We start from the raw sequence: 27,192 nt of genomic DNA on the forward strand, positions 1-27,192 counted from the left end.
GTCCTCTTTATCTTGATATGGTGACTGCTGAGCAAATAAAAGCTGTCGAAAATAAATGTGTATGAAATGATGCTTTCAATAGAATGAGATAATGATTGTACGATATATTGAATGATCATACTATAGAAATGTGCCCTAAGATTAAATTTCTTAGAGAGGGGGCACACCGGGCGCGCGCTCCCTTAATTTTTTTTTTCATAAAGAGAAATAAAAAGAAAAAAAAAAACAACTGGAAATGGGCGTGCGCGCCCCCTTTCATTTTGTTCACCAGAAAATTGAAGCCCTTTTTCTTTTGTACGCGGGAGCTGTTTTATTTTCGTTTTTATAAATTACTTGTCAGCTGATTAAATTCCTGGATCCGCCGCGGAAGGAAGAGTGGGTGAGAAAGTGTGAGAAAAAAGATGAGTGTTGGATATACAGATGAAAGAGTAAAGGAAGAAAAAGGAACCAAAGTTATACTCCTGCAACAATGGAACAATAGGCATTTTCCGTAAACACAATGAACAGATTTAATTGAAGACATGATTAATTTACCAATCTCTGCCTTAATTAGCAGTATAAACGTCAAAATCATCATGATCATCTCACTTCTTGATTCTGTGTGGTATAAAATATAGCATACATATCATTCATGGAATAAGCCAAGGTATATGGAACAATATCAGAACCAATGCAGACCAAAGGCATTGATAGCTTCCAACATGAAAAGTGAAACATGGACAATAAACTTCAAGAGTATAAGATTTTTCTTTTTTTGAAGCAATTGATTGGTTCATATATTATGATTGCCTTTTCCATGTATGAAAATATATGTAGGACCTACATTTATTCTCCGTTCCCTTAGTATCTGGCCAAAAAACAACAACTAAACAACAACAATAAACAAGTTTCAGCAATTTCAAAGCAAGCAAAACAGAAGACTTGTCTGAAAATAATTGTACGCACGTGAGTGTATCAGGACCTACATTTCAAGACGATAAGTATTGTTGAAGTATTGTACGGATTGCTTATAGTTTGCTGTAGAATTTGGCAAAGGCCACTGCAGTAATACTCATTGCACATTGTAAAATTGGAAACTGCTGGTGTGAAACCAATCTATTTTCTTAACTCTTTGTATGCTCTGTATGCCGATTGGCACAGAAAACCCCATAACATTCCACGCACTGTCCAAAGTCTATGGTACCGAAGAGGTTACAAAGACAATCTCTGTATTATATAGATGATGACTGGCGGGGGAGGGAACATACCGAATGTTCCACCCGAAGGGTTTGAAATGCTATTGAGGGAGGTTATACGTTATACTTATAGCCACCCGAAATAGCATTTCAAACCCTGCTGAGGGTGGAACGTTTGGTGCATGTTCCCGACAACAAAAGTCATCATCTGTTATATTATATTAGATGGGTTAGTCAAATACCATCATCTGTTTTGGGTTATGCCGTACCTCAGCGTAGAAAATACGAAAAAATGACATAGTGCAGCGGGGGACTTCTGTTCGATCATAATGTGATCGTTCAATCGTTTGGTATCGTTTGTCATTTGTTACTTGAAAATGTTTTCCCGTGCTTTGAGAACATTATAAAAAAATTCTGTCCATGGGCGAACATAACCAATGTGTCTCCATCACGTGACTGTGTTTAGCCAATCACTAACGGGTATTTGACTTACCCATTTAATATACTATATTGTTACAGGCTCAGAGGAGTGTTTTTGAAGATAAGTCATAAACAATCATGTTCGTCAGAATACTTCCGAGTATCCCATCACAGACTGATTATGGTTTCTGTTGTTTTGAATACACATATATCATATTAGATACAGAAAGTTTTACAGACAGTTAAAGTTCAACAGGAATGTACCTGAAAGCAGCAATCCCTATCGTTATGCTGAAAAGGGAAACATTATCTTAGTATCAGACGGTAGTTCTAGGGGCTGGGAGGGGACCAAAAGAGAAGCAACAATTACTGGCTGATAGCTTCAACGTACATTGCAATAGGGAAATAAAATTGTAAATACTAACAAATGCAAATGTGTACTTTTATTATTTCGAGGAAATTTACTGAGCATCACACTTTGAAGAACCTGGCAAAGCACTTAATTTTTTAATTTGATGTTATGCCAGTGTCCGCAAAAGGATTCATACGCGATCGGAAGTCGTCATCAAAATTCTGAATGAAAACAAGGCGCGTGGTGATCGAGGGACACAATCTGATCATCGGGCCTAATACTGTTGACTACTGGCTCAGTGCTCTCATTGAAGTCATACGGTCAATTGGAGGGGGGGGGGGTGGGGGTGATCGGCGTGAGCACGAGTATAAGTCCATGATACGCGATGTGTATATGTAAATGAAATGAAATGAAATAAAATAGATGGTTATTATGCTTGTTATTGCTGTGTATGTCGTACACTGATTCTTATTTCCTTATTTTTATAGGATTTCTGAATTTTCTTGAATTAAGAGTCCATTAAAACAATCACCCACAGGGGAGTTGATCCATTTGAATGATGGGTCGGGGGAGAGGAAGGGGAGGGCAAAAGTCGGAAGATTATTATGTGCGAGGGAGCGGAGGAGGGTGTGGGAGATTTTGCATTTCAGCCTGTAATTCAGAGATGAGTGCCCACATTTGGTGAAATATTCGATTTTTGTTTCTATCATGTCTATCGAAAAAGAGGAAGAAACATTCATATTTAGTGAAATGTGTGTGTGTGTGTGGGGGGGGGATAGACACCCCCTCCCCACTTGAGAGAGATTTTGCATTTTCAGAACTGAAATTCAACAATTTTTTATCTGGTGCACACTTTGGATTAAATGTTTGGACACTTTTCTGTCAATAAATGCAAGAAAAAAAATTTCCACCACACATCACGGAATTATTGGGGGGGGGGGACGACAACATGATATAATGTCCCCCCCCCCCCACGAAGATTGACGCCCCTAACTGCCCCTTGCACCCGTAGGATCGACGCCCCTGATCATCCCTGTGTACCCCCCTCCCCCCTTGATGAATAATGACTGAAACATCATCGTTTGCTCAATAATTAAAGAATGGGGGGGGGGGGGGAGTCAATTCTGGCGGTTTTTGTCTTGTGTTGTTGTTGTTTTTCGTACGTAATTTGTAGATGGTCCCGAGATGCGTTTTCAACATCTGCGAGCGAGCGAAGAGAGCGAGCCTTAAGGAAATTTTGTATGCAAATCATTTGTTCAGCTCTCACTAGGCTGACTTCCAAACGTCGTGCAATATGCCGAATAACATATTGACACAATCTCATTTCTTCTCCTTCCATCATTCCATCTATTTTTTTTTTCAATTTCAGGGGGATGTTTGTACAGGCCTTCCCCCTTCTCCATGAGTTGTGGGGGGGGGGATGCATCCCCCTCCCCATGCATTCTGGTACACATGCCCCGAGTGAAGTACATGTATGTATTGTGGGGTGATGGGAACGCCAGCTGCAACAAAAAGAAGATGACCACGATGATGTAATCTCGGGAATTCCCCTTTGTTGTTGCCGTTTTAAACATTACTGTATTTATCATACATAATCCTATCATGTAATTTAGAAATTGATAATGTATGAAAAATGTAACCATCAATAGAATTTAAAGTTTATTTTGTGACCAAAAATATACATTTTTTAATATTTAATAGATAAAATTAGAAAACTTCTCTACTTTTTCTTATCTAATTTCGTACGTCAGCCCAGTGCAGGTTCTCGCAAAGAGCATAGGCGCACGACGTACTTCTACTACTGGATGAGTTCTACAGTAGTCAGTGCAGGCCTCTCCTCTAAATACCAACTACACACACTTACGTACGTGCTGACTGGTATTTTTTATTCCAAAGGCATGATGCATGCTAGCTGGCCGAGTCGTCGATGGACGGGAATAGCCTCAGCAACACTATTTACTCACTGAACTGAATTGTCCTGACTGGTACTACTGCTACATGCTGGGACGTATGAAGACAAACACATCAGATATGTGCTTAGAGGGTATAAGTAGATTGTTCTACATGTCTGTACTGTTATTTGACGCCAAATGAATAGGAGGTGATGTTGATACTCTTCATCTAACTTCATGAGGCAATCATGAGGAAGTTGGGATAAACTGACCTGGCCTGGTACTGTGGTAGAACCAAATTTAACCCGGAAAGTTCGTTGAATTGAACGTGTGTGAGAGTTTTGGTTCGATACTTTGCAATGGCTGCAAGCAGTGATGTCAACAGCAGATCTAACTGCAACACAGAAAAGAAGCTAAGATCTGTCGAACGCTGCGAGGAAATATACCTGCATGTGAAAAATAAATTGAGTAAAACGGACTTCCAGCATTTGCTCTTTTTAAATCAGGAGCATTTGTCAACAAGCGACTATGAACAGTTTGAAAAAGAATTTTCAGTCTTGCCTTTCATCCTTGCGATGATCAAATGCAACAGGTACCAAAAGGATGATTTCCAATGCCTATGTAAAGATCTTGAAGCGATTGAGTTATTCAAGCTTTCCAAGGAAGTAAAGGAGAAGGTTGAGTTACTCAAGCTTTCCAAGGAAGTAAAGGAAAAGGTAACTGCGTCCAGCCCCAACGCTACGTGTTGGGGCTCAAGCAGTATATCTATGACTGTGTACAAGGAGCGCCCCGCGGTTAAGGAAAAGGGTGAGTATTTCATGGGAGTCTGGGTCCTAGGTACAATTTGAAAGAGTGAGTCTTTCATTGCAAATTTCAATAAACTTTCAATTACAGATTGTCTTAATTTGTGCTTGTATCATCTTTTTAGAGACTTGAGACTCTCTTTGAGTCGTTGAGGAAAATTAAAATCATATGTTCTACTAGCCTGACCAGACACTGTGCTGCGCACAGGGTCTGACATGTGTTAGTGTTTCAACGTTGTAAACGACCGTCACTATTGACGGCAAAATCACATAAAATACCTTTTATTTTGTATGATTTTAAGAGTAATATAATTTGCAACACTTACCTACAGCGTATTTTCCTGATGGTTGAGTTGAATTCGGCGTTTTGTTGGTATCCAGACCTTATTGTTGAATTTTTCGGAGTAGATCGTGCGGTTGCATCTTCTCCTTCGAGAGCTTCACAAAAGCAACAAACTACCACGCATGCGCATTCAGAAGTGGTTGCTTTTTACGTACGCCCGTGCGCCCGTGCGTTTCATGTGTTACGTAAAGCTTGTAGTAGATCCGCGCGTGCTGCACCGGCAATGATTTGAACTTTTTTAGTCGGGGTCATCCGACTATCTCATCACTTCCGCCCCGACTACCTACGTTGTAGTATACGAGAGTGAATGCCATTCATATAACACGCAGATGAGGAGTGAAGCAGTAAGGACGTTTACAGACCTGATTTCAGCCATAGATTTCGGTAAGTTTTAGACGTAATTAAACAAAAAATCGCATACCGGTTATTGAATGATGGTCATAGATTACGATAATTCCTTATATTTTAGTTTTCCACGATTAATAAAGATATTCATGAAGGAAACAGTGAACGATAACAACGTCCGCGAAGGAATAGAGGTGCAGCGCTGTCGCTTCGCGACAGCGCTGCGTGTAGTTAATGTTCTACTATTAATTTTAATACTAACCGCACCAGCGACCCCAACACATTTGTGTAACTGGTTACAGCGGCCCGTGCTGGGGTTAATAAAGGCATAATTCACCATTTGCAGATGAAGCAAAAACCCAGCATAGAATGCTCAAAGTGTTTTAAAAAAGTTGTAAAATGTTAGTTGGGGATGGAAAACAACCACTGTAAAAATTTGAATCAGTAAAAGCGATGTTAAGTATTTTTAAATTAACTATACACAGCCCAGTCGCTGTACGGTCGGGCTATTTTAAATGTGCAAAATGCGAATGAAGAATAGGCCTAGTTATAATCTGTACAATGTTTCCAGACTAAACCATCTACACTTTAGAACAGTTAGTGGAAAGACTTCCTTTTGAGACAGCCACCCCAATTACACTAGTAGTATTACCATAGGGCTCCTACTAAATCAGTGCAGATCTATACAACTCTACCTAGCCTAACCTTGCTTGCGATACGCATGGATGCACGCACTCACTTTTTGGTGGCTGTCTCAAAAGGAACTCTTGCCCAGTTAGTGAGTAACGGTTTATAGAGAAAAATTGATTGATTCAAGCCCGGAATTTCAACTTTTACAAGCCTGTATGACGTCATATTGAGTCTGATTGACTTGAAACTGGGTAGAATTATTCCTTGACATTTAAGACATCCAATCCATGTAAAAATAAAACATAACATTTCTAATATTGCATACGAGCTACGCGTGCACATTGGGCAGATCTGCGCGCGCGCGTACGCGTCCGTCAATTTTTTTATCAAATGCTCCAAATGGCCTGAAACGTGTGCAAAACAATGTTGAGCTCGATCAGAGCATGTTAAAATTTCGATGGGCACTTAAGTTCTAAGAGAGGAGATGGATTTTGAGTAAATGAATAGATAGAGCTTGATTTGAGCTATAGGAAAATTTTCATTCGGCTAGCTCTAGATGAATGAGTTGTGATTTGAGATAATGACATCATACTGACATCACACTTGACTTAGCACAATGAAACATTAGATCTGTCGTCCTTAGGACATTCATGATACATACAATGTATATGGTATAAGTTTGTTATTGATAGTCAAAGAACTTTTTGAGTTAACCTCTGCACAAGATGTTTGGGGAAAGAAATAAAGAATAAAGAATTTTGTACATCTATACAGAAGGTGATCAGAGTGGATACTCAGATCACCTATTAAATCTCTGGAAGGAATGACTTCAATATTCAGTTTATATAAAGTAAAGGTAAATTATTTCATTCTTTCATCCAGCTCAAGAGCTCTCATTGACCGGCCTGGTTCCAAAGGTTGAGAAACTGACCCTCCAGGAACCTCCAGAGTCATCTGTTCCAGGTCCTCTCCACAGCAAAGACCCTCAGCATGCTCAGCAGGCAGATAAAGCAGATCAACTATTCCTACCAGTCCTCAATTTGCCCCCAGAATCTCAGATGAGTTTGGAAAGTCATCAGTTTCTAGCTGAGGTAGAAAGACCAGAGCAAATGCAACATCATGACTCATCATATCATCCTGAGAGTGGTAGAGAGGGACTGGCATCTTCCCCAAGAGAAAGACAGGTGTCTGCTCAGCTTCCTTGTCGGCCATCGGAAGCAGTAGTCCAACATCCTGAAGGTGACCAGTCTATTCCAGCAGAAGAGGGTGCCATGTCTTACGCAGGATCACTGAGAAGTGGAGAAATCTTCAACCGTCCTTCCCAGAATGCTCCTAGCCACAGTCCAGGTACAGATGAAAGAGGGAGTCTACCAGGTGGCGTTATACATCCTTCAAGCCAACAGAGTTCAGCAAACACATGTTTGATTGGCAAATCTTCACCTGCTGTCTTGGGAAATCAAACAGCTCTGAGGGAATCTCTTGGAGTGGCTGTACATCCTTCTGATCAAGAGAGTACACTGTCAGCAAACCATGGTCATTCACCATATCCTGGAGATGGAAATGTGAGTCATGACAGTCAGCAGATTCCAGGGGTGAGCCTCGGCAGTTGTCAGACAGCGTCAACATTTTCAGGACACCACTCAGATCTGAAGAGCACAGGGAATGCTTCAGTGCAAAACCCATCACTGCCAATTTCCCCACAAAAGTCAAGTCCATTTTTAGCTAATGTGTCTCTTGAACAAATAGAACAGCTTGTAAATGCTAAAAAACGGGAGTACCAAACAAGTGTTAAAATGAGGCAGGAAAGTGAACTAGATTTTGATGAACCGAGAGAGAAAAAGAAGCCTGGAAGTTTTCTACCCTCAGATGTTGAGAAAGATGCAGTGTCCACCTATTCTGAACCTCTATGGACAGAAAAGCCCAAAGAAAAAGACAGAGAGCATGATGATGATGATGAGAAGGATGTTTGTGAAAAGAGAGATGATGATGACATGGAAGTTTCTTTTAAAGACGAACCTCAAAACTTTGAAATTGAAGGAATAGCTGCCCAAAGTGACGTCGTAGAGTGTGAAGATTTGCAGACAAGTGCAGGTTTCCTTGATGAGGAGGAACATTTGCCGGAGGTGGAAAGTAAAAGCTTTGAAGCAGTGAAAGAAGAGGGAGAATGGCCAGCCCTTGAAGTAGCTAAGGAACTAAATGAAGCCAAAGAAAAGAAGGAGAAGGAAGAGGCTGCCATCCAATATGATGAAACCACAGGCATAGAGGTGAATCTCTTTGCCAGAATGAAGGCTGACCCTTCTTCTCTCACCAGCAAGGACAGGGACCTCATCCAGAAGCAGATGATGAAGCACTTGGAGAGGAAAGCTGCTCCTCCAGAGAGCAAGGAGCCAAAGGTAGAGTTTGATCCCGATAAGAAACTGTTGCCATACCAACACGAATTGGCAGCACCGGGATTGATGGGCTTTAACTACATCATGTGTGCCCCTGTTGGAACGGGAAAGGCGCTTACAGCAGCTGCCATATGCAATCACCAGAGGAAAATTGCTATCGCAAAGAATGAAGAAAAACCTTACAAGTCTTTGTTCGTTTCGAGTGGGCAGTCTGTCAGTGACCGCCACAGGGATGCATTTCAGAATATTTTCCCTCCGGGAGCAGTGTTTGTCCTTGAAAGCCCATCCCAGTTCAAGGAAGTCTTTGACCTGCCCAGCGTTCACGTCGTGATGTTGACAGCTGAGCAGCTTAGCCAAGTCCTGAAGGAAAGACAGATAGCTTTCATTGATTTGACCACTGTGGTCATTGATGAATGTCATCTGATTGCTACCAAGCATCCCTTCAATGACATCACCAAGTACTACCTGGCTGAGAAGAAGGACTTGCTGGCGAGGAAGGCTCCCCGAGGGGCATGGACTCTGGGAAGACCATATGGTGGAATTTCTTTCATCATAGGTAATTTCATCATGTATGATTTTTCTTTTTGAGTGTCTGTACTTTTAGTTTAAAAATGTTCTCTCTATAGCACCCATTTATGTGTCACATACTTAAGCGAGCCTACATGTACAGATGAGCAAAAACCCAGCTTTAATGCCTCAATATTGTTGTTAAACGTTAGGGATGAAAATAACCGACATCAAAACATTAATCAGTAAAATCAATGTTAACTGTAAAATTTGAACTATGATAATTAGTAAATCCATTTCTAGAATTAGCATCTTCAGTTATGTTTTATCAAGAAAATTGGTGATTTCTCCTTCCATTTGCGGCTTTATTGCAAATTTGTATGTTTTGTTAGGATGTTATACAATTTGTAAGTGAACTATACATCTACATCAAATGTGATAATTCTAACATTTTTTTTGTAATCACTGCTACCAATGATAAATAATGGCTTTAATACAATTTCTGTGGAGCTTTCAGAGGAGGTACCCATACATGGAGTATCGAATGTTAGGACTGAACTTCACTCAGATACTATGTCTCATCTTGTGACAAAATTCATGTGGAAAATGGGGTTGGGTTTAGGTTGATAAGGATTTTAAAAAATGCCTTCCACCCTTGAAAAATCCTGGGTGATTTCTCCTTTTTTTCTTTTCTTTGTGTGGTACTGATTAACACTGCCAAAAAATTTATTGTTGAAAAAAAAGAATTTTTCTATCCTAAGATACTAGAAACATTGCCTTGAGTAACTTTTAACACATTAAGCCCAATTATGTTTAGATATCCCTAAAGATTATTGGCAGCATTGTGAAGGCAATAGACCGAGAATACAAAATCTGTCCTGTTCAATCTTGCTAGGCCTGACACCAAACCTGGGGGCAAACTTGCAGTGCTTCACCCGTGAGTTCATGGTCCGGCAGTGCGGTCTCCTGGACAGCAAGGGAATCCGGCGTGTGGAGTCCGTGGACAACCTGCGAGAGATGCTGAAGGTCAACAAACCACCAGAAGTGGACACTATGCTACTCACGTCACGTGCCCAGTCTACCATCAACAGTGTCTTCAGGTAAGTATATCAACATTTGTTAGTTTTTTTTTTTTTTTTGGGGGGGGAGGGGAAGGGTTTTTGGTACCAGGGTATGGATTGCTGATGATTATACTAGGTGAGAGGGGTAATATGCATTTTATATGAATGGTCTATACACTGTCAGATTCCTTGTGCAAAGACACTTTGGCCCACATTCACGAAGGTGGTACAAATGAAACCATGGTTTAAACCGGCCCATGGACAAAAACCATGGAGCGCCAAGTGTCGCAAGGAATATTTCGTTACGAAATTGGTCATTTCGTCAACAAAATAACCGTTTTGTTACGAAATCAGTCATTTCATGGACGAAATGTTCATTTAGTTACAAAATGTTGTCATTTCATTCCAAAATAATAATTTCATCGACGAAATGACTGATTTCGTAACGAAATATTCCAGGTGACACTTGACGCTCCATGGTTTAAACTATAGTTTCATTTGTGCCACCTTCATGAATTCGGGCCATAGAGAGAAGTTGTTATGGGAGTTACATGTATAGATCAGCTGTGCCATGCATTTTAATCAAAACTTACATTTTATTCCGTGGAGATTATGTGGCTACCCAAATATTTGAAGTCATGTCAATACAACTTAACTCATTGTCTTGACTACAGTTTTCTGTTGTTGCCATTTTGAAATGCACACCTTAACCAATAATCGAGTGCATCAATCATATAGGCCCTACATACAAACATATGAGAGCGATTTCTCAGTGCCTAGCGACAGTGTATAACCAGTGCTTGTAGAAACCTGAAATGTTGGTTGTTAACATTTGTTTGTTTGTTTGTTTGTTTTTTGTAACTATCTGTCAGAAGGTAAAACTACTGGCTTAAATTGCATGTTTTGAAGCCCCACAATCAGAGATACGCATCTTACATGGGTAGTGTAGTGATGTCATGTAACCTTGTATTGGATGTCTCATCATAATGTCCCAAACTACATAGGTCAGTTCTGGAGAAGCTCATGTCTTCCATGGAGGAGCGATACTCTCCAGACGGGGGCCTCCAGGGGGACACGCCCCGAAAGGGCACCAAGGAGTACCGGGCCTGGATCCAACCCAAGCGCATGCTGGCCAAGCAGCTGGGAGAAGTGGACCGTTACTTCCCCGCCACCTACCTGGTCCTGCTGAACGACGCCCTGTGTGTGCACGAGGACCTGCGCTGCAAGGAGGCAATGAAGTTCTTGAGCTCGGAAGATGGGAAGCTGCAGGCAGAGAAAGGCTTTGCTGCATCAACGGGTGAGAAAATCTTAGTAGCCACTTCCTTTAATGGGCGAGCATTAAATACAAAGAATATTTTGAATTCACATTCATTTTGTTTAATGGGATATGTGAATACGGTATTTTCAAATGAATGTACCTACTATGTTGAAATGTTTAATATCATGCAGGGTGTAGCACATTTTAACTTCCAAAATTGATATTTTTCCATGCTATGTTTTTATCTGGTGGTTGTCTGTTACACTGTTTGAATGATGTTTAGAAATTACGTGGGACTGAGAGTCAGGGGAAAATTGATGAGATGAAAGTCAGATGATCAGGGTTTAATAAGTTTAGGGTGTGTACAGTTCTGGTCGAGGTGAAGATTTAGCTTTTAACGTTTTGCGAGATATTCAGAAACCATTCTATGAGATGTCAAAGAGCATGCAGTTCTAAGGGGTATCAAAAGTTTATTTGATGAAAATCGGTTTTGAAATGGCTGAGATATCCAAAAACAAGGTGAAACAAAGAGATCCTAATAAAGTTGTGGCATGTCGCCTTTTATTATTAGCACTTTTTTTTGGATATCTCGGCCATTTGAAAACCAATTTTCATCAAATAAACGTTGAATCCTTCTTGAAATTACATGCTCTTTCATATTTCATAAAAGAGGCTTTCCATTATCTCACTTTGGAATGTTCAAAACATGAATCCCTACCTCAACCAGTACTGTACAGTCCCTTTAAGGTACTGCAAATACTGTGAGTTGGACCCATGAGTGCTTTCCACATGAGAAGGAAATGAAATGGTGTTCAAATTTTGATATCAATACAAAATATTTCTCTCCGAAATTTGTATTAAGATCAAAAGTAAAACACCATTTTTAGTTGAATTTCCCAACACAGATGAGCTTCTACGCTATTATGAGAAGGAAATGTTCAGATTGATCTTCTTCTTTTTTTCCCCCAAATTTCCCGGAACATGGGATTTGTTCAGAAGTGATAAGAATTTTCTCTCTCTGATTGGTTTTAGGCAAGGACTGCCATAAGATGTTTGAGGAACAGAAGTTTGAGCTGATGAGACTAGTGAAGGAGGACTCTCCAGGTCTCTCCCCAAAGCTCTGGTGTCTGGCTCAGAAACTGGCTGAGATCTACGACAAGGATGCTCCTGAAGCAGGTAATTGTTAGGATAGCCATTGGAGTGTTTGTCCCTTGTGTATTGGTTCATCCAAAATGTGACTGACACTTTACTTTTTACGATTTCATGGTATGTCAATGTGTTGCTCCTTGACTTGTTTGTTAGTATTTTCCCTGTGCTTTGTTAATACTTCCTCGCTTTGCTGCTTTAATTGTTTTCTTTTATTTCATAGGAAGACCATTATTGTCCTCCCATTTGCCCCTTTAATAGTGTCCTTTACAGCATGTGTGTGAGTGTTTGTGGGGGGATGTTTGTATGTATGTATGTTCTCTTGTCAGTTTGCATTACTGTCATTGTGTCTACTTGTGACCTGCTATTGCTACAACAAAAGGATTCTAAAGTTGGGGGAAGACAATTTTTTGAAAATGACACATGACATTATTCCCTCACTCTTCTGCTTTAATTTTGTATGTAACACGACTCGTAGAAGTACTTGGTTGTGGAGATATTGGTGATTTTAAGAGACCATGTTGAGTGGTGTAGGAAATCAACATTTTGAGAATGCAGCCTTCAAAGTTTTCCTTCTGACGCAATCGTGATCAAGAGGAGGTAAGACAGTTTTCGCCGCTTGACAATAGGTCTGCTCATAGCAACCTCTGCGATGTTCATTCAGGCTTATCGCCAGCGGTCTATGCACGACCAGTCTGTAACCAGGGTGCCATGCACTGACCAATAAGATCACTCCCTCGTTGCTATGGATGGAGTCTATCTGCAGCCCTAAATCCAAATCTTCAGACACATTTCTGTTCTGTTGATAGTCAGAAAATCATGGCCCAGAAAAACTCTAATTTCTTGCCTTTCCTTTGATCATTTAGCTTTTGAAAAAAACAACACCTTAAACTAAAGACAGTACAGTCAGTCCTTCCTTAGTGACCACCTGTCTATAGCATCCACTTGCTGTATGCGGTCACTGTAATTCTCTTCAAGAGAAAAGACGTGTTACAAACCCTGTGCTTAGTGGCCACCTGTATAATGCGGCCAGCAGCCATCAATTTTGTTTCCTGCGGTAGGTATTGGCCTTTGTATAGCAATCACAAACCCATACAGAGCCAGAGCAAAGCTGATAATTCAGCAAGTTTTTTGCTTTGCAGCTATGCTGGTTACGCATAGCAAATAGTTTTAATGATCACCACTTTTGCATTTACTCATCATTCAGGTATCATAATGAACTCACCAGCTTGCTGTTTGCACACTCAGTGTGCAATCGCTCAATCAATAACTTCATTGTTCAATGCGTGAAGCATGTGCATTGGTATGATGCACTTATAGATGTGATGATACATGTACATGTATGCAATACAGACAAAATGTCAGATAGCCTGTCTATAACAGCTACCCATCTATAATGGCCACTCTTTTTGCCTCCCTTTGGTGGCTGCTATATACAGATTTGACTGTATTTCAGTTTTAGTTTGGAACATCAAATTTTCCTGTTTGATACTGAACTGTCAATTCTTCTTGATTCAACATGAAGCTGTATGCAAACTTAATGTCCTCACAAAGGCATATAAGCTTCCTTGATTTAGAGTCGTAAATATTGGCAGCCCTGCTCATATCTACATGTAATTAATTAAACTCAAAGCATCCCCTGAGGTCTACCAGCTTTTACCGTTAACATGCATGAATATAAACATTCATCTCATCTAACACACTACCCACTATTTTATTTTTTCATCATGGCAACAGGTATAATCCTTGTCAGATCCAGTGCCATAGCAACCCTCCTCGTCAACATCATCAATAGCAACAACATCACCTCATCCAAGGGGATCAAGGCAGTCCAGCTGAGCGACCCAGACGAGGGAGAGATGGAGGATCGAGACTCCGTGGTATCACAGCAGATAAAGATCTTCCAAGACATTCAGCAAGGTAAAGTACTTAAAGTTTACTCATACTACTCAATGTCTTAACCCGTTGAGGACGAGTCCTGAGTATACTCGGGCAAACGTCTATGGAAAATGCGTGTTGCAGCAAAATCAAACCATCCTGAGCGGGTGAAGACAAAACCGCCAAATCAAACCAATCCCCCCCCCCCCCCCCCACCCAAAAAAAAAAAAAAAAACAAACAAAAAAAAACAAAAAAAAAAACATGTTCACTAGCCTTCATCTTTATCTTTGGTACCCAGAGTATGATATAAAGTGGTAGAGTATGATTCACAATTTGAACATCAGGGAGAGTTTAACATGCAGGATCATTGTTTAGGGTTGTGGGCATGCAGTGTAGCTGTGTAGGCATTGGGAAACTCAACAAACTCTTGTGTCTGCTTGCCACCAGTATACCACAAGCCATAGTTTTCTTTTCTGTATTTCTTAACCTGTTAAAGATGAGTCCGGAGAATACTCGGGCAGCTGTCTATGGGAAATGCATGTTATAGCAAAATCAGTCCGTCGATCTGTGACAGGTTATAGGACAAGTTCACTCACGTTGTGTGGATTGAGTGAATGCAGCAATGTTAGTTGGACATGACAAATTCATTCAAAAGTTACAGGTAGTGTGAGTTTTTCAAATTGTAGTGCCCCCACCACTGGATGGGAAGACAAAAATGTTGAGGGAATGTGCACTTTTCTTTTAAAAAAAATTCTGAAACTGTCTTTAAATTTTTCTTTATTAGTTATTCATATATGTATGCAACATCAAAACCTGTCGTAATCCTTAATTTTTCTGTATTTGTTTTACATACATGTATGTGACATCATAAACTGTGATAGTCTTCTCATGCAGCAGTGACTGCACAGAAACTTTAAATATTTGTCAGTTTTGAATGAATTGTCTGATTTTCCTCAAACTTTCCATGTTATCAACTAACATTACTGCATTCAGTCAGTCCACACATACTGTATGTATGGATGGGTGAATTTATCCGTGAATAATAGTGCCAGTAAGTTGTCCATGTTCTCTTCTTGCTGTTACAGGGAAAGCCAATTTGATAGTCAGTACTGACTTTGAGCAGACTGGTCTGGAGCTCCCTTCTTGCCACTTTGTGATTCGCTACAACCTGGTCGAGGAGGAAGTGAGAACGGTGCAGCGTGCAGCGAGGGCTGGAGCTGGGGAAGGCCTGTGCTTCCTGATTGCTGAAAAGTATGCTTTTTATCTTAATTTGCAGGGGAGTTATGGGCCAAGGGGTGATGAACAGGAGGGGGGGGGGGGGGGGAGAGGGGGAAAGGGGAAAGATGGAGGAGAGATTGGGTTGTTGATCAGTGCTGATGTGGTTGATGAATGTGATTTCAGGCAATAGCTCTCAGATCTTTTATAGTGATAAAATGTTACTAACTAGGAGCCTTCTCAAAGTGATTCGGAAGAATTTTTGTTTCTTTACTAGCCATGACATGCTTCAAACATCTTTTAACCCATTTAGGATGAGTCCCAAGTATACTTGGGCAAGTGTCTATAGGAAATGGGTGTTGTAGCAAAATCAGCCCATCCTCAATGGGTTAAAAGAGACGATGAAAGTCACTTTGATATGACAGGCTAGGTTGACCCGTACCAGACTGAATTCTGAAATGCCCATGACTTAATACGCAGGCCACCAGGTTCCCATATGGAACGGGTAAAAAAACACGAATCAATGTTTAAACATATGATTACATACCATGTTACCACATGAATAGTGATATAGTGAAATTTTACAGCCTCGACTTTGCTTCCACCATGTGCAGGTACTCAAACTTAGCCTACGAGGAACAGAGGAAGCGAGATAACTTGAAGAGCTTGGAGGGCAATTTAAAGGTCCTGAATGAGATGGACCCCAAGAAGTGGTACGACTTGGTGGAGGACAAACAGGTATGAGAGAGAAACCAGTCTTTGTTGGAATCATTTGATGCTTCAATGGCATTCACCATTTGCCGATGAAACAAAAAACCCAGCTTTAGGGCATCAAAATAGTTCTAAAATGTGAGTTAAGGATAGAAACAACCAATGCAAAAATTATGATCCTTATACTGTAATTATAACCAATGTTAAGTATTGCTAGATAATTATATAAAGTGTGAACAACAGATATGATAAAAATATCTCAAGACTATAAACTGTCTATAGTTATGGTTTAATAAGAAAAATACTGTAAAACGAGGAACGTTCGTGTGCATGTTAATTTTGTGAATTTCATGAGCGCCTAGATGTGCGAAATTAAATTGCATGCAAAAGTTCTTGTCTACACTATTATGTATTGAATGCCAGTGGTAGTTCGCGAAAATTTCATGCCGCAAAAAAGGCTGTCGGCTCCAATTCACAAAAAAGTCATGCCGCGAATATATCTGTTTTACAGTAGTGATATCTCCTTATATTTTAGGCTTCACTTTTAATTTTTTTTTGTATAGTAGGATGTTTTGTGATACAACTGACCTACACATATGCATCAAATGTGATAACTCAAACATTTTTTTTTTAATCACTGCTCCCAAGGGTAAAGAATACCTTTAACCCCATGTAGACAAGGTAGTGCTGATTGTGTGGAATGATAGGAGGGAAGGGCAGGGTTAGGATCAGAATGCCGGGTGACATTGGACCTTGGACATTTGTCCTAACACCATAATGTAGAGCCTTGCTTCTCAATCAGTTGACTGTGAAACTCTCACAGGTGGCCATGATTTTGGCCAGAAATTAAATCAAATACATTGGTAGTCAATCATACTGGGTCAATAAAATAGTACCAGGCAAAGTGGGCCTTTGGCTGAAAAAGGTTAAAAAGCACAGATGTAGAAGATGAACAGTGAACAGTGCTAGTCTATAAATCCATGGATAGTTTGTTTCATCTTTTTTGTTCCTCTTGACCCAAGTGTAAGCTTTAACCCTAACTAGGCCGGGGGGGGGGCTTCGTGCCCCCCCCCCCTCGACGTTCCGCGCGATGTATCGCAATTGCAAAAGCTATCGCCGCGACGTTTCATGACTTCTTTTTTTCGAGTCTCCTGCATCTTTTGACACCAAATTTGCGACGCCTGGACGCGTGGTTCCGAAGTTACGCATAGATATGTACATGCATGTCAGACCCAAAATTGCTCAAAAAACGTGAATTCGTGTACAATTTCAATGCAAACTGTGCTTACAGGCAAATTTCATAAAAGCTTGACTATTTTGGTGTTTTATTGATTAAAATCAATGAATAACATATTTTCTTGTTCGGAGTGATGTCGCGGACAAATTTCATCGAAAAGACAATGAAAAACAAAAAGTAAAAAAAACAGAAAAACATAAGAAATAAAAAAAAACAATAAAATACTTAAGAATTTTTTCTGATTATCACACTTTTTTGTTATTACATTTGCTATGGACACTAAAAAGAATATTTACACAAAAAATGTGCCTGTTTTGAGCTTTATTTTGTGATTTATACAAATAGTCTGATTTCATGCATCATTATGCATAAATTAGCATAATTTAGCATAAATGATAATTTTTTTTTGAAAAATTAACTTCAAGGTATTTTAGATTACATCATAGGCAATGTGTGTGCCAATTTTTGTCGCGATCGTGCGGTCGATGGCCGAGATCTGGAGGGGGAACCATTTGTGTTGCCTTTTTGTCACTTCATCATTGATGGTGTTAGTGATATGGAGTTGGCTTATGATGTCACTGTTCTTAATTTTGTCCATAAGGCATACCCTGGCAATAGTTCTCAGGCATCTCATTTCGAAGACCTGCAATCTGTCCCTGTCTCCTTTCTTCAATGTCCAGCTTTCAGCCCCATATGTTGCAATAGGTCTTGTAAGAGCTCTGTACATGCGTACCTTCAGAAATCTGGTAATGCCTTTGTTAGTCCATATATTTTTCCTTAGTCTTCTAAAGGACCAGGCGGCAAGAGTGGTGTGCCTCTTCACATCCTCTGTTACTGAGGGTATCACACTGCCAAGAAATACAAAGTTCTGCACTTTGTCTTCACACACTTGGAGGTGTTTATCTTCATACCCCATTTTCCGCAGGCTTCCTCTAGGTTGGTAGTTGATATTTGGAGTTTTTCAAAGACCAACTCGACCAGGGTAGTATCATCGGCATACCTGATGTTGTTGGTACACATACATGTACTACCCATCTTCACTCCACTAGGAAGATCTTGAATAAACGTGGGGATAAAAGACATCCTTGCCTGACACCTGTCACAACTGTGAACCACTCTGTAACTTTCCCATTAACAAGCACAGCACATTTGGATTGCTCGTACATATATCTGATTAGATGAACCAGATCCTTTTCCACTCCTATGGCATAGAGACATAATACTAGTAAACCATAACTATTGTTACCTCACATCAAGTTAGGAAATGCACTTTTGTGCAGGGCATCATGCATTTTTTACAGTAATGCTCCATGTACACCATGCTCCTGGTGGCCAATAGCAATTATGTATCAGACCAACATGGGCAAAATGGGACAGATTCGAGACAATGTGGGGGGATGGGACGGGCACATGTGGTAGGCCGTGATTGCTGTCGATGCTGTGGCAGATTTTTAAGCTGTCAAAAATAATTGCCATGGCAGTCACGGTGCAAAGAAGAATCTACATGTGGTAGGCCATGTAGTTGAAGGGGGTGAACGCAGCAAAATGTGATATCACGTAATAGGCTTTGGCAAAACTTGGAGGCAGTTGTAGTGGGATGCGATGGGAAATTTGCATAGTCTAGTCTGACCAGATGTATAAGAACGGCATCTAATAGCTATGTATGTTCACTGGAGTGAGGACTGGAAGGAACAAGACCAGAACACAGAGGGGGAAAAAACAGGAGAACATCCCACCTGATGATTCAGGCAAATGGGGCTGCCGTGGCTGTAGGGAACATGGCTTAAACAGTGGCAGATCCAGAGGGGGGCGCACCGGGCTTACCCCCTCTTTGTTTTTTGTTTTTTTAAACAATAAAAAGAAAAAGAAAAAAGGGGGGTGTGCATGTGCCCTGCCATTAATTTTGTTAGAGCGCCTCCCCTTTACAGAATTCCTGGATCCACCCTGTCAAACGTAGCATAAGCTATTAAATTTGTGAAGTGAAAAGAGAGAAAGAGAAAAAAAGAAAGAAAGAAAAGAGGAGATCAGAAGGAGAACTCTATATGCAATAATAGTCTTTAACCCCTTGAGGACGGACTGATTTTGCTGCAACATGCATTTCCTACAGACACCTGCCCGCGTATACTCGGGACTCGTCGTCAACAGGTTAAAACATTTTTCTGCTTGTCATGGCCCTCAATTACATATAATGTACAACTCTCTTCCTTGCGACTGTTCTTCTCACAAAGCTTGCCGCCATAAGGCAGAGTGCCCAGCAAGACTTCCTCCGGTTATACCAGCGGTCTTCTCGACGGCCGCAGGACTACAACCTCCTCTGCAAGAACTGCCACAAGAACATCTGCAACGCCCACTACCTGCTGAGGCGTGGGGACCAGATCTCCTGCACCGACTCTTCCATCAAGGAGAGGCTCAAAATCTCCCCCCTTAGCAACAGTCTTCGCACCAGGAACCACGCTGTAACAGGTGCTTACTATTAAACCCATAAGACCTCAGTACCTCGTATTAGTTGGAATACACATATTCTTGTTCCCTCCCACAAAAAGCATTATCCCCGTGTCGGGACTGCCAAAATATCTGAACACCCTTTTCCCAGCTTTTTACATGCTTTTTCTGCCTTGCATTGGAGACCCTCCCCCCCCCCCCCCAAAAAAAAAAAAATATATATATGTATATCTGGAACACACCTCATGCAATGTAACCCTTTCTCCGGTGACTCAAGATAGACACAAGCTCTCAAGATAGACACCCCCCCCCCCCCACCTCATCTCTGGTATGATGTATAAATATATATATATATATATATATATATATATATATATATATAACAAAATATATGTGCAGAGATAAAAAACAGGTGTCTTGCATCCCGCATTGCATACAACTCTTTGACGGGGGGGGGGCACTTTTGTTACCAGTGTTTCTACTATTCAGTTGAAATCAATTCTAAATCAGGAATTTCATCGTGGGGTTTGATAAATTTTTCTGTGATTTTCAAGATATTGCATAGCCCCCTTTTTATATTGGGAAATCAGTCCATGTGGCTTTTTGTGGGTTTTGTGCAACCACATGTCCAATGTTCTTAAATGATGCTTTCTTCCTTCAGGGGTGCTAAAATGCACTGGGCAGGTGAATGGACGGCCATGTGAGAACAAACTGGGTGTGGCTGTCGACTTTTTCCGTCAGACGAGGCAGGAAGGGTACGGCCTTGATGTCAGAGCCTTCTTCTTCAGCTACTTGGAGGGGCAGAGTGCGGGGTACGTGGGCCAGGAGTTCTCCTCCTGGGATGAGGTCGACTTCTACATCCGGACGGAGGTGCTCCCTGACAGGAGTGGGAGGACAGGTACTGGTGGTGGTCGCCGAGACGACAGAGATGATGACAATGATGATGATAATGACAGTCGAGGCAACAGGCCTGGCAGTCGTGGCAACAGATCCACCGGTGGCAGTGAGAAAGAGAAAATGGACACTTCAAACGGGGGCGGAACTGAGACGAGCAGGGGGAGGAATGGAGGCGGAGGGGAATCCAATTCTAATGAGAAGAGAAATGGAGGAAAGAAGCGAGATCCACGATACGATCCCGATGATGGGGACGTCGAGCGATAGGAGAAAGTTTCATCTTTAGTGGCAAGCTTTGGCTGATGTGAATATTTGTGCCAATTATGATTGATGGTTGCCCATTTGAAGATAGTGACAGGAATGAGGAATGGCATCTGAAGCAGTGATATTCCAATATTAGAACCAACACTTGCTGTCGGGCGAAAGCTCAGTGGTCTAGTGGAGATGATGCCTGTCCGGTGATCAGGAGGTTGAAGGTTCGAATCCTGCTCGAGTATGTATGCCCATGATTTTTTGTGATGGCTACTACAGGTACTAAAACACTGATCAATTCAGTGCTTATTTACGTCGATGTAGGGCAATTTGTCAATCATTTGCAACGATATTCCAAGAGTTGTTCATTATTGTTTAAAAAAAAGTCTTGGCACAGTCTTCTACCAGTTGTGAAAAGTAAATTAGTAGTGACCAACAAATGATTATAGAATTATATTAATGGTTTCTCTTGGTTGTCTTCACTGTCCTATTCTTTCCCATGTTTTAAACAGCTGCAGAGATTAAGGTCCACTCTTACTATGCCCACATGTATAGTATATCTATCTGCTACATAACTGCTTTTCTAAATTCTTATGAATTTTCAAGAATTTGCTTACCTAATGATTTAAAAAAAGTTATTTCACTTTTATTGTTCATAATTTGCATCATTGTGTCCTAATGTTGATTCTCTCAGTACACTTTGGTATTTTCAGAATGTTTTATTACCATAACTATTATCTTTTTTTTTTAGTATCTTCATTATCCTTCTGTTATTCTGTCTGTTTATGTTCTCATCATTTTTTTTTTTTTTTAATCTATTATGATTATTTTGCTATGTGGATATTTTTTTTTTTCAGTTTGCATGTAGGTTAATTCATGTATTGCAAAGTATGAAATTGTAGTGCAACTATGTTTCGGTACCCTAATTGCTGTATGTTTTAGTAATTGGTGTATATCCTATGGTATTTCACCATGTAAGGATAGATAATGCAGTCCAACTGTATGATATCCTTCAAATCAGAGCTTTGCATGACATTACAGTTCCAGCATGCTGACTGTGAACTGTGATGGATAAGTATTAAAGTAACTAATGGATTTTGTAGACCACCATCCCTACTCGACCTGTCTGCCAGTAAATTTGTGTTGCATTTCACAAGAAGGATTTTTTTTTTCTTTCTTTCTTTAAAGGAGTTGTGAAAGGCCACCTCACATCTCAACTAATAGTCTGACTATTAGGCATGTGGACAGTCATGTGCATGTATATCCATAATACAATCTTTTATCTCTCTGATCAAATAGTCATCACTGCTCATATACTGCTGTGTATATCATGTCTTTTTGTTGTGTGTAATGTATTGAAAAAATGTTCCTGACTGTGAGGATACATAGCCATATTAATCCTTTTTAATGCTTTGAATAATGCCCTATATTGGGAGTTTATACAAGTATTTACTTTCAATATTTCAGATCAAATTTGGGAGAACTTAAACCAAGCCTTCAGCATGCTCATTTCTGATCGGCTCTATGTCAGGTTAAAAGTATGTAAAGTTAAAAGTTTTGATTTTTTTATTAACATATTTTTCTTTCTGTGGTATTGTTATCCTAAGAGGAGGTTGTAAGTGCATATCTATGGAGTACCAAGGACAGTATATGTTGACATCATTCTGATAATCTTCTTGAATTAATCAATTTGGTCAAAGCCCTCTATAAAAAAGAAAAAAAAGAAAAAAAAAGAAGACCAACGTATCTTGTTCTGCAAATTTTCATCTAAACAACTATGTTTTCCCAGGAGGAAAAAATAGCAAAATATTTAATCCATTGACATGATATGCGATAGAATGTTTGATTATTACATGATTATGTTCATCCAATCAGTGAGTGGTAGTTGACTAATCCACATGATATGAGGAATTATTGTGTTCTGTTGTTATGTTATTCTTATCCACAGCAGCATACATGACATGGTATGACTCAAACAGTGAAGGATTCAAAACTTACCATATGTATGTATTTTTACATGCAGTGCCAGACAAATCCTTATTCCCTGATGAAACAGAGTTGTTTCACTCATATTAAGATAAGAGCAAAATATTCGCTAGAATAGTTTTCAGTGTTCCCATCAATGGGACAAAGTAAAGATATACTTGTTCCCCATCATGGTAGTTGCTGTGTGCGAATAAGCTTCATACACCCTGTGCGTTGAAATAGAATGCAAAACCGTGCTGTCAGTGTACACTATATTGATGTTCACATTTTTTTTTTCTCTCTTCTCCTGTCAATGTGTGATTGCTCATGCAGACAAGGTCACAGATTCAACACTTTTTTTCTCTATTGTGGAGCCGCTGTTTACTCAGGACCGAGAAGAGCTGATATGGGAGATGAAATTTAAAAAAAAAAATGTCCATGTATTTAATACATCTCATCCAGGCAAGGGAGAAAGAGAATTGTCCATGATTATATGTTTAGAGTTTATTTAGTTGGGTACTGTCTGGCAGTAGAATGTAGTTTGCAAATTGATATTGACATTCTGTGTTCTTTTGTCATTGTTACATCTCAAGTGCCTTTTCAAATTGCCATGATGGCACTGTTAGTCCAACTTTGCTGATCTATGAATCCCTATGCTCTCTTTGATTGAAATTTTTAGATGCATTTCAAGCCAGTGTACATTGTGTTTGTTTGTCCCATTTTATGTGGTAAATTATGATTTGTCATCTTAAAATGAGATTAACGTCTATGAGATGAGTGAGAATATAATGTGTTTTTCTACCTGCAAGGTAATTGTTCTGAAAGTCAAATGATTTGTGTCTTTTCAGATTGTATCATGTTGCATTATTTACTTGTGCAACAGTACTGGTAAATCTTCCTCTGTTGGTAGAATTTGATAGACAAAATTGAATTAGTTGTCTTAAGTATCTGTGTGTAGATTGTGAAGATATAAAAGCACATATTTTGCAATGTAAACTTCAATGGTTATAAACCAATCAGAGTAGGCATATTGACATTGATCGATACTTACTGTATACACCATATATTAAATGAGTCTAAGTTTTTTGTGCATCGGGATTTCCTGATGATTTGGCGGGTGGATAAATTAGCGATAGTGGAGTACTGTACTGAATAGAGAAATGCATATGTCTGTGGTCACGTTCATACCGGGATCAGCGTCATTATTTTTGTGTGTCCTTAATATCTGGAATAGCACCTGACTTGCAAAATTTGCGAAATTTAAAACCTCACGAAATATTGGGCTTATACAATATTTGATCTGCGTTGCTTCTGCTTCATAAATTAAAATGTCAATTATTATACTTATTATGATTATGATGATGATAATTATTGTGATTAACATTTTATCATTACTTTTGTAATTGTTATCTTTGATGATGATGATAATAATATACAAATGATGCACAGGATAGAGTGTGTTAGTGAAGGTGCGGCGCGCTCGAGAGTATTGACAATGGTGCGACATGCACGAGGCGCAGCCGAGTGCATGTTTGCAACCGTTGTCAATACTCGAGAGTGAGCCGCACCTTCACTAACGCCACGAAATAATCTAAAACTAACAGCATTATTCACGTACCTTTGTGGGTCAATACCAGTCAGCTACATGTAGCACTCGCTCAAAAGTCAAGATGTCCGAAGATGTTTGTCCCAAACATTTACGCACATCGCACTCGGAAATCCCGCACATAAGTACTGTACGTACGTATAAGAGTATACGTACGCCACGTACTGTTATGCACGCACAAGAAAGGCCGCCGGCTGTTGTGGCAGCCCGCGGCCCGAACTAGAAGTTGTTTACAGGATTGACAGCGCGTATAGTAGCGCGTGACGCACTTGTAACAACTGATTGAGTGTGCACTGCTAGTGTAAATATTGTGACGTACGTCAGGCCAGGGAGGTGGAAGAGAGACTCTTCTTAGTGCATACCTGAAGAAATTAATGCACGCACACGTGACTCATTTCAGCGCTTCCAATTGGCTACATTCTTGAACCCATTTTATAATAAATGATGACACACTGTAATAGTAATGCTGATGTTGATGATGATAGTAATTATAATGATAATAATGATGATATGATTATTATTAGTAGTATTATCATCGCCATCATTATCATTATTTTTGTTGTATAGTGGTGTGGTATAGTAGTAGTGGTGGTAGTAGTAGTAGCAGTAGTAATATTATCTTCATTCCCATCATCACTGTAACCATCATAATGAAAAACTTTCAGAAAAAAAAAATGGTGTGCATGATTCCTGCTGAAAACAACATATTCTCCTCTTTTTTCTTTTTCGTGTGTGATGAGGCAAATTTTGTTGTTCAAAGAAAAAATGTGCAGTACGTTGTATTATGGACAGATTTAATATGCACCAACCCTTATAAATTTTGTCGCAATAGTTGCCTCGGTTAGCTATTGTGTTGTAAGGGTATGCCTTGTGTTATTAAACGGGATTTCCAAACTAATGAAAAAAGATCTTGAAAAGGATGAGATCTTCTTCCTTGCCCTTACTGTGTAGAGCTCATGGACGAAAGGTGTCTGTTACTGTGAACGACAGGACAGCGTTGACGAACTGGGTTGCATTGTACACTTGCTGTTTGTTTCATTTCTTTGTTTTAATAGAGCTGACAAACTTTTAGCTATGCTCACCTTTATTGTACGTTCAGGCTGTGTCTGTATGGAATCATCAAGCAAGGACACTACTGTGACTGTAAGATTCAAATAAGATGAGAGAGCAATGAGAAAGAATCAATTTTAAATCTGTACATTGCCGTTGCTATCTTACTGGTTCTCAGTCATCCGTCTTTACATGTTCTGCATTCACAAAAAGCAAGATTGTAAATGTGAGCTTTTCTCATCAGTAACAAAAAATGACTCATTAAGATTAGAGACTGATTTTTATAGTGTTTACTTATATCAGATTGGTTCATGTGCTCAGTCACGAAGACATGAACATTCAGTAAACGTTGTAGAAAACCCTACCCTGTACAAGCTTTTATTTACTTGTTTATTTTTTTTTAATTTTTCCATGATATGCAATATGCTGCATAATGTCTTCTGTGATATCTGCAAACGTAAAATGCAACTGTCTTGTTGTTACATGTAACAGGGAGAAGCAATCATGATTTTCCATTTAAATACACTGTATATTGACACATTCAAAGCCCCCATTTACGTATGTACCTCCCCAACCCCAGAGACAAAATTACATCTAAGTGAGAAAAAACAAACAAACTATAGATATCATCAAATGATAGCATATGTAAAGTGCATGTGAACTGTCTTTGTGGTGGGGAAAAGTCAAAATCATGCGGTCGAATGCTATGAGAGTGTACTAAAATGTTGTTCTTCAACAGAGCATAAACAAAATAAAAAGATATCCAAATGAGATGATGACACCGTGAAATCAGCCGTTAATTATAATAAAAATTTGTCAAAGTCGAATACGTGTAAAATGATGTTTGCTATGATGAGAATAAAAAGCTATATATTCAGCAAAAATTGTCTCCTATCGTCTGTGAAATCATGCCTGACATGTCGATCATGCCATGTTTGTGTATTGATATTTTCGAAATATGATGGAGACTGTACAATGTTTCTTACCGATCGACTTCTGTTTCGTTCTCCCCATCGATCACTGATTTGAGCAGACATCATTAACTTTGTCATGTATGTAAAGACAAATGGTACATTACAACTAATCAAGCAAAGAATTAATCACCATGATATGCTGTCATTAAAGCTTATGTTACCATAAATTCTGAAATTATTATTGGCGTCGAAGCAGTTTCTGACTTTGAGTTTCGCTTCTGAAATGTTTGGCTTCCACCTACGATTGGAATGCATGATAGAAATATTGACTAGAAATCACATTATATAGGTGTGTACAATCTCCAGCTGTTCATTGTTTTTTTGTTTTTTTATTGTATTTTACTCAATTTGAATTGTTCAAATTAAACAACAACATCATGATGATAAAATTTCGCTACGCCTCTGGTGCATTGTGTTACTATAAAGAATTGGATCATATTTGAATGTCATTTCTGTGAGCTGGCACGTTTTGAATACGATGTACATGTACCTTCATCTCAAATGGCTCCTCGGACATGTTTCGGTAGATGTATGTCCGTTTTTCCACTCACCCTTCCCATATATCGCTGTACCTTCAGTGAATTTTCATAGTACATAATTGTCACTTGCTACTCGGTCTATCTATATATCTATCTATCTATATGA

General features: G+C 39.6%; 1 protein-coding gene across 1 annotated transcript; it reads left to right on the forward strand.

The window, feature by feature from the left end:
- Positions 1-4,014: 4,014 nt before the first annotated feature.
- On the forward strand, positions 4,015-21,477 carry LOC139731261 (uncharacterized). Its single transcript, XM_071642148.1, has 10 exons — positions 4,015-4,646; positions 6,843-8,906; positions 9,753-9,957; positions 10,923-11,215; positions 12,209-12,352; positions 14,060-14,242; positions 15,287-15,452; positions 16,031-16,154; positions 19,593-19,827; positions 20,468-21,477. Exons 1-10 carry the CDS (start codon positions 4,199-4,201, stop codon positions 20,965-20,967), a joined length of 4,362 nt encoding a protein of 1,453 aa, XP_071498249.1. The 5' UTR covers positions 4,015-4,198; the 3' UTR covers positions 20,968-21,477.
- Positions 21,478-27,192: the final 5,715 nt, after the last annotated feature.

This window comes from Diadema antillarum, unplaced genomic scaffold, assembly GCF_040938485.1.
Source record: "Diadema antillarum isolate AM-2024a unplaced genomic scaffold, OU_Dant_1.0 seq00000367_RagTag, whole genome shotgun sequence".
NCBI lineage: Eukaryota > Metazoa > Echinodermata > Echinoidea > Diadematoida > Diadematidae > Diadema > Diadema antillarum.